Source organism: Dendropsophus ebraccatus, chromosome 2 (genome assembly GCF_027789765.1).
Source record: "Dendropsophus ebraccatus isolate aDenEbr1 chromosome 2, aDenEbr1.pat, whole genome shotgun sequence".
Taxonomy (NCBI): domain Eukaryota; kingdom Metazoa; phylum Chordata; class Amphibia; order Anura; family Hylidae; genus Dendropsophus; species Dendropsophus ebraccatus.
In genome coordinates, this window is record NC_091455.1 from 69,418,912 (window position 1) to 69,438,373 (window position 19,462).

General features: G+C 42.1%; 1 protein-coding gene across 1 annotated transcript in view; it reads left to right on the plus strand.

Moving 5' to 3' along the window:
- The window catches only part of SMCHD1 (structural maintenance of chromosomes flexible hinge domain containing 1), a 164,461-nt gene that overhangs the window by 57,629 nt on the left and 87,370 nt on the right, over positions 1-19,462 (plus strand). Inside the window, exons 13-21 of the mRNA XM_069957726.1 lie at positions 721-918; positions 2,646-2,759; positions 3,503-3,609; positions 4,298-4,380; positions 4,719-4,832; positions 5,350-5,427; positions 6,792-6,911; positions 13,925-14,066; positions 18,455-18,551. Of these exons, the coding sequence (XP_069813827.1) occupies positions 721-918; positions 2,646-2,759; positions 3,503-3,609; positions 4,298-4,380; positions 4,719-4,832; positions 5,350-5,427; positions 6,792-6,911; positions 13,925-14,066; positions 18,455-18,551 (1,053 nt within the window). The remainder of the gene's footprint in view (positions 1-720; positions 919-2,645; positions 2,760-3,502; positions 3,610-4,297; positions 4,381-4,718; positions 4,833-5,349; positions 5,428-6,791; positions 6,912-13,924; positions 14,067-18,454; positions 18,552-19,462) is intronic.

Here is a 19,462-nt window from a genome sequence, read left to right on the forward strand (position 1 = left end):
CCCTTCTACAGGTATCAGTACAATCTTATTAGTCTGTTGTTTTTTTACTTTGTATTCTTTCCCCTCAGGCCTTCAATATTAGATTGTGAATGTGACAATGGTGCACAAGTGCCACAACTGATTGGCAGGAGTGCTGGGAGTCCATGCTTCTGTTGCTCTTATATTGAGTCTTTTATTTGTGCTATAAAAACCTGTAATATATTTTTATATTTCCCCCTAATGCAGACCAGCTTTCTTGTTACAGAATTTTAAGGCCGCATATTATGCATAGTGGTCATTTTCAGGTGGTCTTAACGACGCATGACGGGTATACCCGCCATGCGGCCATTAAGGGGATCAGAGAGGGCTTTCGGAGTGAGCCCTTTCTGCAGCCCGCGGTCCCTGTTTGCTATGTGTAGCCAGGGAGATCAGTGCTGTGTATATAGAAGTGTATATTTTTTATGAGCCATCAATTAATATAAAAGTTATACATGTAACAATTTCACTGCGCATATAATTTGTTTCTGGTTTTGCAGTGTACTTTATGCAAAAATTCAGCCTGTCATTGCAAAGTACAATTAGTGACGCAAAAATAAGTGCTCATGTGGGTCCGTAGGTGTAAAAATGCAAATGCTATGGCCTTATATACACAAGGAGAGAAAAAAGAAAAAGGCAAAAACGAAAATTAGCCCAGTCCTTAAGGGGTTAAAGATGATTTGTGTTTATATTTTCTTTTCACAGGACCAGAGAGTAAAAATTGACAGAGAGTTTACATTTTGGTTAAAAGAGTGCCATGAAAAATATGACAAACAAATAAAGTTTTCTGGTTTCAAAGGCATAATCACCCGACAGGATATAGCATCAAAACGAATGCAAACTCCTTGGGCAACCTATGCGTCCATTGAGTGGGATGGCAAGACCTACAACGCTGGCCAACTGGTGAGTTCTTATTATTGAGCGTGTATACTGACAACCAGTGTTTCATTGTTCTGTGCAAATATACTTTTATTTAATGTAGTCATATAGAGGAACTATTCAGATAACCCACTAAGGCTTTTCGAAGAAAAAAGTTGCTCTTCATACCGTTTTTCCCTGAAAATAAGACAGTGTCTTTTATATAAATTTTTGCTCCTAAAGATGCACTATGTCTTATTTTTAGGGGATGTCTTATTTTTCCAAAAAAAAAAAAAAAAAAAAAAGTACATTTATTATATACTATACAGTAGTTGTCATCACAAACCAGCCTAACCAGACATAACCCTGGTGGCGGAGGGGGTCTTACAGTCAGGGGATGCCTTATTTTAAGCTATCCTGTAAATCCTCCTATATGCCTTATTTTCAGAGAAACAGGGTACTAGTCATGTTCTAGAAAAATAAAGAATGGAATGAGGTGTGGTACTAGATACATCTGCTACTAGATGTATAGCAGTATGCCTGCTGAGCACTTGAACTGCGACCCCTCCAGCCAGTCTTCAGGATAGGATATCAATATAAATGTTCTGGAAACCCCTCTTTAATATGCAAACTTTCTAACAGTCTGATTAAAGTGACTCTGTACCCACAATCTGACCCCCCCCCCCCCCCCCAAACCACTTGTTCCTTCGGATAGCTGCTTTTAATCCAAGATCTGTCCTGTGGTCAGTTCGGCAGGTGATGCAGTTATTGTCCTAAAAAAATACTTTAAAACTTGAAGCCCATGCCAAACGGAGTATCTGTGCCCTAACTTTGCACAACCTTTCCGTCCCTTTTCCCCACCCTCTTCATCATTAGGAGTGCTCCAGGCAGATTGCCTCCTATTCCTCACCTGTGGCAGCCCGGCACATGGGCTGGATCGTTAAGGACCTGTGCAATGTTCAACATGGAGAAAATGTTTCAGTGGCATTCCTAATACTGAAAAGGGTGGGGAGGAGGGACGGATGGGTGGTGCAAAGTTAGGGCACAGATACTCCCGTTTGGCACGGGCTTCAAATTTTAAAGTATTTTTTTAGGACAATAACTGCATCACCTGCCAAACGGACCCCAGGACAGATCTTGGATTAAAAGCAGCTATCCGAAGGTACAAGGGATTTGGGGGGGTCAGATTGTGGGTACAGAGTCGCTTAAGTTATGAGCAGCAAAAGAAGACAGATCAAAATAAGAAAAAAGCAGCAAAAAAGAGGCAGCATGTCCAGATGAATGTGAGTGTAATACACAACAGTGCAACATTTTGGCTCAACTGAAGCCTTTTTCAAAAACTGCTTGAAAAAAGGCTTCAGTTGAGCAAAAACTTTACACTTGTTTGTATTACACTCACATTCATCTGGGCGTGCAGTCCCTTCTACTTTTTATCTGCATTGCTGACCAGGCTGGGTCTGTTCGGTGATGCGTGCACCCACTTTTACCTCATTCCACAAATTGCTGTTGGCACATGTTGTTTTCTTATGTAGATCAAAATAACATGTATATCTCTAATTGTATATTGCCTTTAGTCAGCAAAAAGCTGCTGACTGGCTTGATTTAAGCGAGGATAAAAGCATCCGCTAGCTGGGTGTCCTACGGATGTCAATGTTTTAACAGGTCTTTCGTTGTGAAACTATTTCAAAGATTTTTCTTTCAAAGATTTTTCTTTAGTGCTATTATAAGAACGGTTTGTATTCAAATTCAGTTTCTAATTTCTTGTGTTTTAGGTAAAAACCATCAAAACCTCACCTCTACTGTATGGAAGAATAGTTATGTTTCTCCTTTATGGGAATCATGATGGGGATATCTATTCTACAGGAGGAGAGGTTCAAATCTCTTTGGTATGTATTCTATTAAAGTGGTGTCCCTAAGATAAGTCATATTTAATATTGGTATACTTTAAACTAACATCCTTGTTGTGCATTGAACATACACTGAGCACACTGAAATCCCCTTTTCCTGCAATTACATTGCTGCTGTCACTAGATATATGCTCCTGTATTGTCTTCATCCACCTCCTGTAGTCCAGCTTTTCATATAGCTGTGACCTAAATCTGTGCTGAAGAATTGCATCTGTCATCCTAACACAGTGAGCATGTGCAGTGTATTCCCTGTGTGAATAGCTGAAGGCAGAATCATTGTAGGTGTGACTGGTATTCAGAGGTGCAGGTGTCATTACATTGTATAGTACCTGAGGCTGACTGTAGACCCTAAACTTTATGCTGTTGCTCCATAGCTCTTGGTTTATTAGCAGAAGATAGATCTTTTAGTTCTTTACCTGAAATTATTTTGACCTTTTTAGGCTTGCCCCAATACAGTTTTCTGTTATCCCTAACTTGTTTACATTTATACTTTTATTGTATATAGTACTTTGTTTTGTAGAATAAAATTGATCTACTCTAAAATATCTACAATAAATCAGCAAAATGTGTATGAAATTTCAGAAACCATTTGTTTAGGCTTTATTATTATTATTTTGGATATCGTCACACAGACACGGGACAAGTGTTACAGGATGAAGAATCCATTGGATTCTTCATCCTGTAGTACAATATAATAATCTTTTATTTTTAATTTTTTTAAGGAACCAAAAGAGCTTTATGATGAGATGAAATGCGTACCACTTTCCAAGCTTGATCGCGGTGTTTCAAAATCATCTATAACAAAATACATAGACGACGAATTGGCAAAGTATGTGTCTTTTTATCATATAATATTCTGTCTCCCTTTCCTACCTTTTGTAGTATACATGTACATACCCCATAGGAACAAAATCAATTATTCCAGAGAATAATTATAACTTAAATAAGAAGCAAAGAGGCAAGAGTAGGGGTGACAAGAGTCAAAAGTGAAGGGAGATATATATTTATAGTGTGTGTGTGTGTGTGTGTGTGTGTGTGTGTGTGTGTGTGTGTGTGTGTGTGTGTGCGCGCGCGCGCCCAGTATACAGTTTCTTGGATTAGACTGATAAATTTAAATTGAGGCTATGTTCACACAATGTTTTTTGAGGTGAAAATATGGCTGTATTTATGGTTGTAAATATTGACCCTGCTCTTCATTTACACATTTCCACAGTAAAAAAAGAGCCGATTTTTGTAGATGTTTTAAGGTGTAAGTTGAGTTCCTGAAAGTGAAGGACAGACCTAACACTATTAGATAGCGGTTAGGTCAAGGAGATGCATGTTAGGGCACAAGTAGACATACAAGTGATAATTAAAATGATGATGATGATTGAAAATTCAGTTTTGCAGTGTTTGTTTCTATTTTATTCTTTATTTATCATTGACTTTCCAGCAGAGACTTTGCTGCAAACATACCATTAGATTTAAATGATCATTGTGTGAGGCATCAGCCGTGATTTTTTTTCCCCTTCTTTAAGGTTCCCAGACACATTGGCGATGTCATGGCCTGATGGAGATGCTTTGTCAGAGAATGATGTAAAGCCTGCAGGAACTCCTATAGGTAAAATCCCTCTCTTCAAAATCTTTATTAAAGCAACATTTGGCTTCCGTTGTAAAATATCAGGACTGTTGTCTAGGCTGTGTGTATCTTCTAAACTGACCACTTTTGCTGTTGACTTGTTATGCTACAGCTCATACCACACATCTAGAAAACACTGATCACCAGATTTGGAGGTCTGGGGGGGGGGATGTCTGTTCTCAAGATAGGTGTGGGTCTAACATCTGGGCGTCTTTAGTAAATACATTTTGTTGCTAATATGTTAAGTCGTGTAGATCAAATGGAGGATTTATTTGAAATTACATTCATGTTTTATTATTTTTGGTCTTGAATATTTTCAGGTGCTTTAAAAGTTGAAATTTTAAACAAGAAAGGAGAGACAATGCAGAAACTTCCAGGAACAAGTCACACAGCCTCAAAGAAGCTCTTGGTGGAGTTAAAGGTTCTGTTGCATTGTAAGTTTAGTGTAAAATAAAAGGGGTGGTCCAGGATAAAACTATCTATACCCATGCCATCTATTAAACAAGATGGCAAAAATTCTATAGTGCGATAACTTAGTCCTTATGGGGTCATCAGTGAGCTGGGCTAGTAAATTGTGATAAAAGTTCGGTTACCCAATGAATGTTATATTTTTAGATCTTCTTTCAGAGTAGTGGTGCCTTTAAAGTGAATCTATGTGCATGCTATGATTTGTAGACATGAGCCGACAAATAATAATGCAGTAGATTAAAATTTGCCTTTCATAAAGCTAATGGCCTTTGGAGAAGTGTCAAGAAGGCGGAACTGAGCTACTGAAGTGTGATGCTGCAGCCCGATTGCATGTCTACTCCCATTGAAAACATATGTTTTCACATGTGTTCTGATGCAGATTATGCAGGGGAATTTGTGGGGAAAATATGTTGTGTGACCGTAAACTTAAAACAAAAAAAATCCTCTTGATACTGATGCATTCTTTTTGTTTATTTATTAAAGCATCAGGTGGAGATAAAGAAATAATCTCCCATATAAGTCAGCATGGAGGAAAATGGCCTTACTGGTTTAAGAAAATGGGTAAGTACATTAACATGAATATCTTTTTAGAATGCTGGTTTCAATATATGTTAGCATATTTTTTTTTTTTTTAAATCTTGGTTTGTTCAATTCAGTGATTACGTTAACCCCTTGCTTCTTTAGCCTGTTTTGGCCTTAATGCCCAGGGCCTATTTTTCAAATTTGACCTGTCTCTCTTTATGTAGTGATAACTCTGCGATGCTTTTATCTATCGCATTTATTCTGAGATCGTTTTTTCGTGACATATTCCTCTTTATGTTTGTGGTATACTTTGGTTGATACACTCAGTAGTTTTTTGTTAAAATAATAAAAATTTTCAATCCGTTATATTCAAAATTCTCTTTTTCTGAGAAAAATAGTCATATAAACTATAAAAATAGTCACATAAACAAACTAATTATTACTGCAACATCTACAACATGTCTGCTTTATGGTGGTGTCATTTGATGAACGTCCTTTTACTTTTTAGGATGTTAGAGGACTTTGAAATTTTGCTGCGATTTTTCAAATTTTTAGGAAAATTTCAAATTTAGATTTTTTTTAGGGACCAGTTCAGTTCTGAAGTGGATTTGTGGGGCATGTATGTTAGTTACCCCCATAAATCTCTCCACTGTAAAAACTGCACCCCTCAAAGTATTCAAAGTAGCATTTCATAAGTGTATTAACCCTTTAGATGTTTTGCTGAAATTTAAGCAAGTTGGAGGGTAAATTTAAAATTATCACTTTTTTTTTTTTTACTTTAAGGGTATAAACCCACACACCGTATATGCAGCGTATTTACTGCTGCAATACGCAGCAAATATGCAACAAATACGCAGCAAATACGCAGCAGATTAGATCTAAATAACTGAACTCCGCATCAAATCTGCTTCAAATCTGCTGCGTATTTGCTGCGTATCTGCTACATATACGGTGTGTGGGTTTGTATCCTAAATCTTTTTTTTCTTTTTAAGAGACATGTAAAAGTGAATGATAAACAACAAAATTGGTTACGATTACTTTATTTTCTCCTCGCTTAGTCATGTAAAGACCATCTGTTAAAAACAATGAAATGTTAATATATAATTGATCAAAATTGATCATTTATACATAAAAACCTATTGGCAATATCTGTGTTCTTAAAATAAAATTTTATATTGCAACATATGATTGTACTACCAGACATGACCATTGGGTATGTGTAATTTTTTTTTTAATCCAGTGATCATGTATTGTTGGTTTTTGCTATTTGAAAAAGACCTTTTATCCTTTAGCGACATCTGCCATACATTTACAGCAGTTATGGAATGTATGTATTTTTACACGATTACGTCATCTGATACATATTAAAAGAGAATTTATTATTTTATTTATTTATATTTCAGAGAACATTACAAAGCTTGGTGATTATGTACTGAAACTTCAAGTTGTGTTAAATGAAAGTAATGCTGACAAATATGGAGGAAAATCTTTGCCCTGTAAAGTGGTTCCTTTTAAGATTGTGGGTAAGTATCTATGGCCGTGCCGTATCCCTGCCCCCCACCGTCAATTCAAAACTTTTACTGCTTTACTGCTGTATGAAAAAGTATAAGAAAACTGTTTTGACCATAGTGTTTTTTCTTTACTTAGAAATATTAAGTGGAACCTCACATTCTTCTGTAGCTTCGTTAGCTCGGCAATCGGTTTATTAGCCTGCTGCTTTTGAAGTCCATGTCGCTCTGTGCTGCTCCACCCCAGGTGCCTGGAAAAGCTGGATCCAGTCCTGGGAAACTTCTCCCAGGTATTGATCCAGTATTTCCAGGCACCCGGGGAGGAGCAGCACAGACTTCAAAGGCAGCCGACTGATAAACTGATTGCCGACCTAACAAAGCTTTGTTTGTACTGTATATTTGCACATCTATAATCTTTACTATATTCACCAAATCCCAACACACTCACCAGACAGATTTTAAGGGGTTATCCAGGCACCTATCTTGCTCCCATACTACCACTGGTATTGTAGAGCTCCGATCCCTGCTGGGTGGCGATTCCAGGTTTAGGGAGGGGTACCTCACAGTCCAGCTCAGCCAATCAGTGGCTGGGAGGAACACCGCTGGCCAGCAATGTCACAGCCTTTATTCTGGCAGAAGTGAGTAAAGTAACTGTGTATTTAATTTTTACTTTTCATTCGCTGAGCAGATTCATAAATGACATGCTGCTGGATGACCTCTTTAACCCCTTAAGGACAGAGCCTGAAATGGCCTTAAGGACAGAGACAAATTTTATGAATTTGACCAGTGTCACTTTATTCATTAATAACTTCGGGATGCTTTTACCTATCCGGCTGATTCTGAGATTGTTTTCTCGTGACATATTGTACTTTACATTTCTGGTAAAATGGAGTCGATACTCATAACAAATCTTTATGAAAAACGCCAAAATAATGTGAAAAATTGTGAAAAAATGCATTTTTTCCTTTTTTACACCCCATTGTTCTGAAAATCTGTGAAGCACCTGTGGGGTCCAGATGCTCACCGCACCCCTTGTTACATTCCTTGAGGGGTGCAGTTTTCTAAATGGTGTCCCTTTAGGGGTGTTTTTTAGGTTTTGGCACCCCAGAGCCTCTGCCAACCTGAAGTGGTACAGTTAAAAATGACCAAATATAACGGAGGCGTTGAAATTCACTAGGCGCTCCCTTATATCTGAGGCTTGTGGTTGCGTCAAATAGCACAATAGGGCCACATATGGGGTATTTCTATAAAGTGCAGGAACGGGGCAATCAATATTGGGGTGCATTTCTCTGCTAATAGGTTTATCATTATGAAAGATATTGGATTACAATAAAATCTCTGCACAGAAAATAAAAATTTTCAAATTTCTTACACACTTCGCTTTTATTTCTGTGACTCCCCTAAAGGGTTAAAAAACTTTCTGGATGGGCTTTTGCAGATTTTGGGGGGTGCTTTGTGGGGCTTTCTAACATACAGGCCCCTCAAATACACTTTGAACCTGAACAGGTCCCTAAAAATATCTGATTTTGAAATTTTACAGAAAATTTGGAAAATTGCTGCTAATGTTTTAAGCTTCCTATTGTCTAAAAAAAATGAAATATAGTTTAATAAATGCCGCCAACATAAAGTAGACATGTTGCTAATGCTATTTAATATATAATTTATGTGGCATAACCATTTTCTGTATAAGCAGAAAGGTTTCAAAGTTGGAAAATTCTATTTTTTACACTAAAATGTTGTTCTAGCCTTCATTTTTCATTTTTACAAGGGGATAAAAGAAAAAAAAACAAACACCAAACATGTAGCGCAGTTTCTCCCGAATACAGAAATGCCCCACATGTGGACATAAAGTGGCAAGCGGGCGCAGGACGAGCCTCCAAAGGGAAGGAGCGCCAAGTGACCTTTGCAAGCTGGATTTTACTGGAATGGATTTCAAGGGTCATGTCGCATTTACAGAGCCCTCGTGCTGCCAAAACACTGGAAACCCCCCACAAGTGACCCCATTCTTGAAACTACACTCCTCAAGGAATCTAACAAGGGGTTCAGTGAGCATATGGACCCCACTGGTGACGGGCACAAATGTGGAACAATGTGACGTGAAAGGGAAAAATTTCACTTTCACGGCACAAATGTGGCCGTCATTAAGGGGTCCATATCCTCATTGCACCCCTTGTTAGATTCCTTGAGGGGTGTAGTTTCCAGAATGGGGTCACTTGTGGGGGGTTTCCAGTGTTTTGGCAGCACGAGGGCTCTGTAAATGCGACATGGCGTTCATCATCCTTTCTGTCCACATCCAGCCTGCAAAATCCAAATGGCGCTCTTTCCCTTCGGAGGCTTGCCCTGCGCCCACATAGCGCTTTATGTCCACATGTGGGGTATTTACGGACTCAGGGGGAATTGCTCTACACATTTTGTGTGTTTTTTTTCTCTTTTAACCCCTTGTGAAAATGAAAAACTTAAGGCTAAACCAACATTATAGTGTAAAAAATGTAATATTTCATTTTCACGCCATATTGTTCCACATTTGTGCCCGTCACCAGTGGGGTCCATATGCTCACTACACCCCTTGTTACATTCCCTGAGGGGTGTAGTTTCCATAATGGGGGTCACTTGTGGGGGGGTTAAACTGTCTTGGCAACACAGGGGCCTTTTAAATGCAACATGGCCCCTCGAAATCCATTCCAGCCAAATCCAGCCTCAAAAAACCAAATGGTGCTCCTTCCCTTCGGAGGCTTACCCTGCACCCGCATGGCGCTTTATGTCCACATGTGGGGTATTTCCGTACTCAGGGGAAATCGCTCTACACATTTAGTGTGTTTTTTTTATCTTTTAACCCCTTGTGAAAATGAAAAAATCAAGACAAGTTCAATGATTTAGTGTAAAAATTAAACATTTTTTACACTAAATGTTGGTCTAGCCTTGATTTTTTCTTTTTCCACAAGGGGTTAAAAAAGAAAGTGAACACAAAACGTGTAGGGTAATTTCCCCTGAGTATGAAAATACCCCACATGTGGATATAAGGTGCCATATGCCCAGAGGGCAAGCCACCAAAGGGACAGAGCGCCATTTAGAGGCTGGAATGGAGGATGGAGGCCATGTCGCAATTAAAAAGCTCCTGTGCTGCCAGGACAGTAGAAACCCCCCACAAGTGACCCCATTATGGAAACTACACCCCATAAGGAATCCACAAGGGGTGCAGTGCGCATATGGACCCCACTGGTAACGGGCACATAAGTGGAACATGTGCCATGAAAATAAAAAATACAATTTTTTTCATTTTCACTGCCTAAATGTGGCCGTCACCAGGGGGCCATATCCCCACTGCCCCCCTCTTTAGATTCCTTATGGGGTGCAGTTTCCAGAATGGGGTCACTTGTGGGGGGTTTTTACTGTCCTGGCCGCACAGAGGCTTTGTAATTGCATCATGGTATCCTCTAATGGGAATCTCGGCCATACCTATTTAGCTGGGGAAAAGGGACAATTCTAATTTATTAGGGGGTATTAGGCCAATTATTAGTTTATAAGGTTGAAAACGACAGCTGTCCATCAAATTCAACCTGTGTTGATCCAAAAGAAGGATAAAAACCCTCGTGAGGCAGACGACAGTAGCCTCATCACAGGGGAAAAATTCCTTCCTGACTCCATAATGGCAATTAGAACAATCCCCGGATCAACGTGACCCCTGAAATAGGAATAAAGGAAGGAATTTAGATAATGTAGAACTCCGATAACGTGTTGTGCGCCTTGAAGCGATCCAGTATGCAGAGGCCGGGGTGATCAGGACAGGTGTCACACTGGAAAATGGCTTCCTTCCTGATCCCCCTGTTACGCCACACTCTGCACTTCTTCTGGGGTCTTCTGTTTTCCAGTGTGGGGGACGTCACCTGGAAAATGTTGTCCTGGTGCGATATGGGGTCCTTCATATCCAGAAGCGCTGGGTCCGCTCCATGGCTGCTAAATATTAGGGCTTTATTACTGCTTCTGATATTTTCGGATCGTGCCGCAAGCTACAGTAGCTCGGGCAGCGAGGGACCAGAAGAGGGGGTGCTGGTATAAAAGTTATCCCCGTACGGGTGGTAACCTTTATCCAGCAGTGGGAAGATCAGGTCCCGAACTATCTCCCCACTAATTTGGAGGATGGGGGGGGGCATCTGTGGGCTGGATTTGGGTATCCCTTCCTTTATACACTCTAAGGGTACGTGCACACTGCGGAATGGCGAAGGATAACCCTTTGTGCATTCCGCAGCTGGCACCGACCGGCGGACTGATGGAGGCGCGCGTCTCCACTCGTGTCACACTCCATTATATGCACGGGCGGATTCCGCCCTCTGTCCAAAGAATGAACATGTTTATTCTTTGGACGGACGACGGAATCTGCCCGTGCATAGAATGGAGTCTATGACACGGGTGGAGACGCGCGCCTCCATCAGTCCGCCGGTCGGTGCCAGCTGCGGAATGCACAAAGGGTTATCCTTCGCCATTCCGCAGTGTGCACGTACCCTGGATCTGTAAGTGTACCCTGAGGTACGCTCAAAGAGTTTGTAGAATTTCACGCCATACCGTGATCTCTTATTGGGACGGTACTGGCGGAAAAGACGTGTCTGGGGGGGCAGCGTACGCTACGCTACCCCCATACACGTCACTGGATGATGAGGATGAATGGAGGAAAGAAGGATCCCCCCATTCATCCTCACTGGCTGTTTCGCTGTCGGAGGCAATAATAACGTATGCGTCCGACACCGAAAACACCCTGGGGGCCATCTTTATACGGGGATTAGTATATGGGGTATGTAAATGTGTAGTGGTGTAGTGTAAAACTTTATTCCATGTAGTGTGGTGTAGTGTAGTGTTTTTTATGTGTTTTTTTTTGAGAGTAAGAAAAAATATCCCTACGCCAAGAAAGGAGCTGCTGATAAATGCCGCACTTATGTGCGGTACTTATCAGCAGACAGTGGCGGTAGGATATAGGGGGGGAAACGCCCCTACGCCAAAAAGGAGGAGTTGCTGATCAGCGGCGCACTTACGTGCGATGCTGATCAGCACTCAGCGGCGTTAGGGCGCAAAAAAAGAAAAAAAAATTGGGGGAAAAATAAATCTTTTTAACCCAAAGCAACTGATCAGTGAATGATATTCACTGATCAGCCGCTAGGGGGCAGTAGAGCGACGCTGCCGGAGATTGCCGAGACCCGCCAAACCCGAGGACCCGAACGTTTCCGAAGATTTCCGACGCTGGACGACCGAACCCGGAAGTGAAGCGAAGAAGACGCGAGGACGGCGCGGAGTTAGATCGTCGCTCCGGACGCCCAGATCAGGTGAGTATGGTACACCTGCACCACACACACCTGTTCTGCACCCCTCAGCTACCTAGCTGAGGGGTGCAGAATCCGACAAAACTGTTTTTTTACAGCACCAATCGCCATTGCTTTCCGGGTCACCGATGACCCGGAAAGCTGTTTTTAGCTGCTATATGCTGATCTGTATTGATCAGCATATAGCTGCGATCGTCGACACGGGAGGGGTTAATCACCCCCCGTGTAGACGAGCAGAGATGGCCTGCTATACATTATAGCAGGCCATCTTCCCCGACCGCTGTGTGTGAACACACAGCGATCGGGGAAACATCGGGCGTAAGTATACGCCCGTTTGCGTTAAAGCCCACCCTGCGGGGGCGTATACTTACGCCCGATGTCGTTAAGGGGTTAAAGCCTTTAAAGCCCACCTGGTGTGTGGAATGTGGAAAAATGCTTTTATTCTACAGTACAGACAGTCAAAAAGGCTTTCCCAAGCTCCTGAATTGCAGCAATATCCTCACTCCCCTTGCCATACCCGACCCTGCTTAGGACTCTAGTTTCCAGGAGTCAGGAGAACAGCATCAGTGTCAGCAGTTTGAAGCGTTAATTACAGCTGACAGATTCCCTTTAAAGAACACGACTCTGGGGAGGGCACTCTTTGGACATCAGCATAGGAATTTTTTATTTTTTTATTTTACTTCTAATAATACCTTCTCAATTATGCAGTCACTCACTTTTCTATGTTGGTGTATACATTTTAATTGAATCTGGATCCCATAGTAGGTGTGATATTTGTCATGTTCCATAAATATTTTGATCTGTGTAACTAAAATTTTAAAGTGACTCTGTACCCACAATCTGACCCCCCAAACCACTTGTACCTTCAGATAGCTGCTTTTAATCCAAGAGCTATCCTGGGGTCCGTTTGGCAGGTAATGCAGCTATTGTCCTAAAAAACTATTTTCAAACTTGCAGCCCCTGCCAAACAGGAGTATCTGTGCCCTAACTTTGCACCACCCCTCCGTCCCTCCTCCCCACCCACTTCATCATTAGGAATGCCACTGGAACATTTTCTCCATGCTGAACATTGCACAGGTGCCTTAACGATCCAGCCCATGTTCAGTATTCACACAGGTGGGGAATAGTAGGAAATCTGCCTGGAGCATTCCTAATGATGAGGAGGGACAGAGAGGGTGTGCCAGCCTAATGGATACACAATCTAAGCCCCGGCCGTTGGGCACAGGGCTGCCAGTTTAAAAGTTGTTTTTTAGCACAATAACTGCGTCACCTGCCGAATGGACCCCAGGATAGATCTTGGATTAAAAGCAGCTATTTGAAGGTACAAGTGGTTTGGGGGGGGAGGTCAGACTGTGGGTACAGAGTCGCCTTAAAGGCTGTGAACACATTAGACATTGAGGATCCATTTACGTGTACAAGATCTACAGAAGATTTAATGCTGCAGATATCCATGTAATAAAAAATGACTAAACACAGCATTAAATATGCAGCTTTAAATCTTCTCCAGATCCTGTACATGTGAATGGACCCTAAATTATGTTTTTAAATATATTGGTGGTTATCTTGAGTTAATAAGTTCTAGAGTAGGTAATTTCCCCAGGCATAGCTAAATTTGCAATAAAGTATCCATAACCTAATGTTCTGATTAACATAGAATTAATCGTTCTGCATTGCCAAAATAATAGTTTTATTTTGTTTTGGTTTTTCTTTTTTTTCAAGAGGGCAAACCATATAAATTCTCTGTTGGACCCCTGGATCCAGTTCAAGTCGGAATACCATTCGATATACCCTTAAGTGTGCAAGATGAATTCGGTCATTCTACATTGCTTTCAGCTGACATTCAGCCAGTTTTGGAGGGGAGGTATTTCTATTTGAACATCTGAATGATTTTTTTTCTCCAGCCCTAATGAATTAAACAATATTTTCCCTTTGTTGTACATAAATTAAAATTATCTTAATGCCAAAGCTATTCCTTAAATACATAGTGTAAAAGTTAATTTTCCCATTGTATAGGTGAGAAATGTTAGGACAGTTAGGCTTACTCCAAACTAAAGTAAAAGGAACCTCAGGAGCCTTTAAAGGGAAACTTGCTGATCCCCCTGCAGCTCCGTACCTAATGTTTGTGCAGCTGAGCTTCTGTCGGCCCTGACATTTTTGTGCTGTTGGATCAGAGTACATATGCATATATTTTTTTGGGAGCACTGAATGCGTTTCTTAGCACCAGAGAGCAGCCAATACCCTGCTGTCTCCTACAGTGATACCCTATGTATATTCATGTATGCATAATCATGCCAGCCTTTGACACTCTTCCTGACTGGCATGATTATGCATACATGAATATACGTAGGGAAGTCATCACTGAAGGATGTGATGAGTGGGTTGAGGGGGGTGCTCTATGTTGCTAAGAAAACCCCTGGTGCTCCTAACAAGCACATTTGCATATTTAATCAAACAGCACAAAACAGCTTCTTGGTTAATTGATGACTCCTAGGACAAGCCAGTCACTCCTAGACCTCTGAAGTTCCATGACTGCCATACCGTGCATACTCTCTTGGTTAAGGGTATCTGCACCGCACAAAGAACTTTCTCCGCACACCCCCGCTTGAAGTTACACCTGTCTCATAGGCTGCATTTTATGCTCAGGCAGATTCCGCCGTCCGCCCAAAGAACTAACATGTCAATTATTTGGGCAGACGGCGGAATATGCCTAAGCATAGAATAGAGAAACACATTTCAGAGGATAAGGAGTGACAAGGGCTTTAAAGGGGAACTCCAGATAAGAAAAACTTGTTTTCTATTAAAAGTTTATTAAAGTTATATAGATGTGTCTATATAATGTATTACCGGATCTGTACGGTTCTGCCACACTGGAAGCTGATAGAAATCCAGGAATTGAAGAAAAATGGCCTCTGTGCCAATCCACATTGTCTCCTGCTCCCACTGCTCTCCCACCTTGCGAAACAAATATTCCATGCCCCTGTCTCACATTGTCTGTGTTTGCTGAGATCAGGCTGATGATGCAGACAGGGGGCAGGGCGTGATGTCACAGGAGGCTTGGCTGGATCCCCCAATCCCCTGAGTGATTCACCGTCTCTGACCGGCCAGAAGCAGGTGTTGGTACTGATTTCTCTGATTGTGCAGAAGTGTGCAGTGAAATTAGGGCTGTGTCCACACATGTTGGAGTGTCATTGCAGTACTGCGCGTATTCACAAAAATGATGCAGTAACTCAAGTAAATTATGCTAAAAGGCAGAGAGGATCAGAGCCTTATTGTGGGGCTCAACTTTAAAGATAACAGATGCTTGATCATAATATGTGCGTGGAAATAAAAAGAAAAAAATAATCTAAAAGTTCTTTACTTTATTCCATTATCAGCGTTACAGGTAGAGAATACAGTGTGGTTTGTGGTGTTACAGGTAGAGAATACAGCATGCTGTGTGGTGTTACAGGTAGAGAATAAAGTGTGGTGTTACAGGAGGAGAATACAGTGTGCTGTGTGGTGTTACAGGCAGAGAATACAGTGTGCTGTGTAGTGTTACAGGTAGAGAATACAGTGTGCTGTGTGGTGTTACAGGTAGAGAATATAGTGCTGTGTGGTGTTACAGGTAGAGAATACAGTGTGCTGTGTGGTGTTACAGGAGGAGAATACAGCGTGCTGTGTGGTGTTACAGGAGGAGAATACAGCGTGCTGTGTGGTGTTACAGGCAGAGAATACAGTGTGCTGTGTAGTGTTACAGGTAGAGAATACAGTGTGCTGTGTGGTGTTACAGGTAGAGAATATAGTGCTGTGTGGTGTTACAGGTAGAGAATACAGTGTGCTGTGTGGTGTTACAGGTAGAGAATATAGTGCTGTGTGGTGTTACAGGTAGAGAATACAGTGTGCTGTGTGGTGTTACAGGTAGAGAATACAGAGCTGTGTGGTGTTACAGGTAGAGAATACAGCCTGCTGTGTGGTGTTACAGGTAGAGAATACCGTGTGCTGTGTGGTGTTACAGGTAGAGAATATAGTGTGCTGTGTGGTGTTACAGGTAGAGAGTACAGCTTGCTGTGTGGTGTTACAGGTAGAGAATACAGCGTGCTGTGTGGTGTTACAGGTAGAGAATACAGCGTGCTGTGTGGTGTTACAGGTAGAGAATACAGCGTGCTGTGTGGTGTTACAGGTAGAGAATACAGCGTCCTGTGTGGTGTTACAGGTAGAGAATACAGTGTGATGTGTGGTGTTACAGGCAGAGAATACAGCGTGCTGTGTAATGTTACAGGTAGAGAATACAGCCTGCTGTGTGGTGTTACAGGTAGAGAATACAGCCTGCTGTGTGGTGTTACAGGTAGAGAATACAGTGTGCTGTGTGGTGTTACAGGTAGAGAATACAGCGTGCTGTGTGGTGTTACAGGTAGAGAATACAGCCTGCTGTGTGGTGTTACAGGTAGAGAATACAGCTTGCTGTGTGGTGTTACAGGTAGAGAATACAGCGTGCTGTGTGGTGTTACAGGTAGAGAATACAGTGGGCTGTGTGGTGTTACAGGTAGAGAATACAGCATGCTGTGTGGTGTTACAGGTAGAGAATACAGTGTGCTGTGTGGTGTTACAGGTAGAGAATACAGTGTGCTGTGTGGTGTTACAGGTAGAGAATACAGTGTGCTGTGTGGTGTTACAGGTAAAGAATACAGCATGCTGTGTGGTGTTACAGGTAGAGGATACAGTGTGCTGTGTGGTGTTACAGGTAGAGAATACAGTGTGATGTGTGGTGTTACAGGTAGAGTATACAGTGCACTGTGTGGTGTTACAGGTAGAGAATACAGGGTGCTGTGTGGTGTTACAGGTAGTAACTGTGTGCTGTTTGGGTGGGGCAACAATGAAATGATGCAAAGTAATGCAAATAATTCAGTAACACAATGAAACTGCAATGTGTGAACACAGCCTAGATGTTCTGCAATAGATTTGGGCGGGGAATGTGCAGGGTGGGGGACTGTGATGAACATCTGAGGGAAAGCATTGCATTCTGGAACCTGTAGTACTGTGTACAACTGCTCAACCAGGAAGTACAGGCACACAAAACAGAACAACCCCCCCAAAACACGTGGATTTTTGGTTGTTTTAAAACTAGAATAGATAGGTAAGCTTTATGCTTCTGCAAAAGTTTTTTTTTTTTAACCTCTACCTGGAGTTCCCCTTTACCAGGTGTTTGGACCTGTTGTCAAGAAGGGTCTTCCAGTAGCTAGTATCCATTCAGCTTCTCTGTTCTCTCTTGGAAACTAAGTAATTAAGTTGAGCTGGCCAAAGAGAATCTGGAGGAGATCCAGCCAATAGATATTTCTCCCCATTCCCAGCTCTTTTTAAAATTATAATGGGGTCATTAGGCAAATTTATAAAGGTGATGCACCTTTTCTACATCATCTTTGTCACTTTTTAATTTGAAATAATGGGTGTGGTTTGCATGCTGCAGGTGGACAGATCACATTTATTATGTGTATTGTTTCAAAAAATTTAAGATTTTTGCACAGTTTTTCCTCTTCTGCCAGGGTGGTGTATATGTACACACATGTAACCTGGCAAGTCAGAGACAAAAAAAGACTGTTAAAATTCCCCTTATTATACATCCCTCTCTTTATAAGATGTCCCCTTTACTTGTGCTACCACCATCTGGAGAAAAGTAACCTTAAGGGTATATTCACACGAACGGTCTCGCTGCGAGACCGGCAGGTCCTGGCAGTTCCCACAAACTATATACTCGCTGCGGTCTGAACGACCGCAGCGAGTATGTAATTTTGCCGCCCTTAACCCCTTCTGCTCCCGGCCGGCTCCCCCGCTGTAAGCATACATTACCTGTCCTCGCTACACGGGTCCGGCGTCCTGCTCTCCCGTCCGGCCAATCAGTGGCTGCGGCTGGGCAACACACTGATTGGCCGGGCGGAAGAGCAGGACGCCGGACCCGTGCAACGAGGACAGGTAATGTATGCTTACAGCGGGGGAGCCGTCCGGGAGCAGAAGGGGTTAAGCGCGGCAGAATTACATACTGTATATAGTGTGTGGGAACTGCCAGGACCTGCCGGTCTCGCAGCGAGAATCTCGCTGCGAGACCGTTCGTGTGAATATACCCTTAGCCAGTACAAAGAGTATTTAGGGCACTCTCTTTCTATATTAGCTTGTCACCTCTCATATGACAACTTTTAAATGCTGTTCTGACGTGGCTGTTTTGGAAATGCCTGTATTTCTTCTACTAAATTGAGTCTTGGGTTTTGTTGCATCTAGTGGTCTAACCATTAAATATGAGAAGATCAGCGCAGTGTCAGATTTATTTATTAAGGGAGTGATTATTCAAGGACAAGTGAAGAGCACCCAAGGCAAGGTAAGCAGAATCTCTTCACCAATTACCTGAAACTGCCCTGCTGCAAATCTAATTATTGTGATACTGACTAGTATGAAGCACAGCTTTTTTATTACATTATTTGAATGTAATGGTAACATTGCATTATTTATTAATATTATATCTGAATCATATTTGTATGCATCTGAATACACAAATGTTTAATATTTCTTGCTCTTGTCATTGGGGGATATGGAAGTCAATGGGTGTAGGCTGCTGTCACTAGCAGGAAACAGTAAGAAAGGAAGAGTGTTCCTCCTCCTGCACAGACTAGACTTCATACTTCTCCTGCCGACACTGAACTAATCAGTTTAAACTTAGCGCCCTGATGCTGTCGCAGGGGCGTATAGTGTTGACCCCACTGCACTTCTGAAACCCTGTCTCTAGGAAGACATGAGGGATCATAGCTCCTCTGTTGCCCACCAGTACAAGGGTTACCCAGGTTCCAGCTTGCTCCCCACCAGCAATCCGCACTGAAGGGTAACCCTGCTTTTTTTTGTTAGCTGGGAGCTGAAGAGAAGGAGTATTAGGTAATTATTCCAGGTCATTCTCCCTGGCACACATCCTGTACCTGCTGCCATGCGGCCATCTCCCTGCACCTTCTGCTGTCTCTTTGAGGCTTGCTTCCTGTCAACTTTCATTGGCACAGTCCGGGGGCTGCCTTATTTTTGTGCGTTCTTTGTGTCAGGTCCTTGTGTCTGCTAACCCGCACAGCACACCTTTCTTTCTTTCTTCATCCGGATCACTCTTCTTCTTAGTGCCAAAGGGGGCATTCAGAGCCCTCTCTATGTTGTTTATCATTCACTAGTGGGGACTCCAGGACAGCTATCCCAGATCCCGCGGCAAGTGAGTGCTTCTTTCACGTGTTGTCCACGGCAGGTGCCAGGATGTCA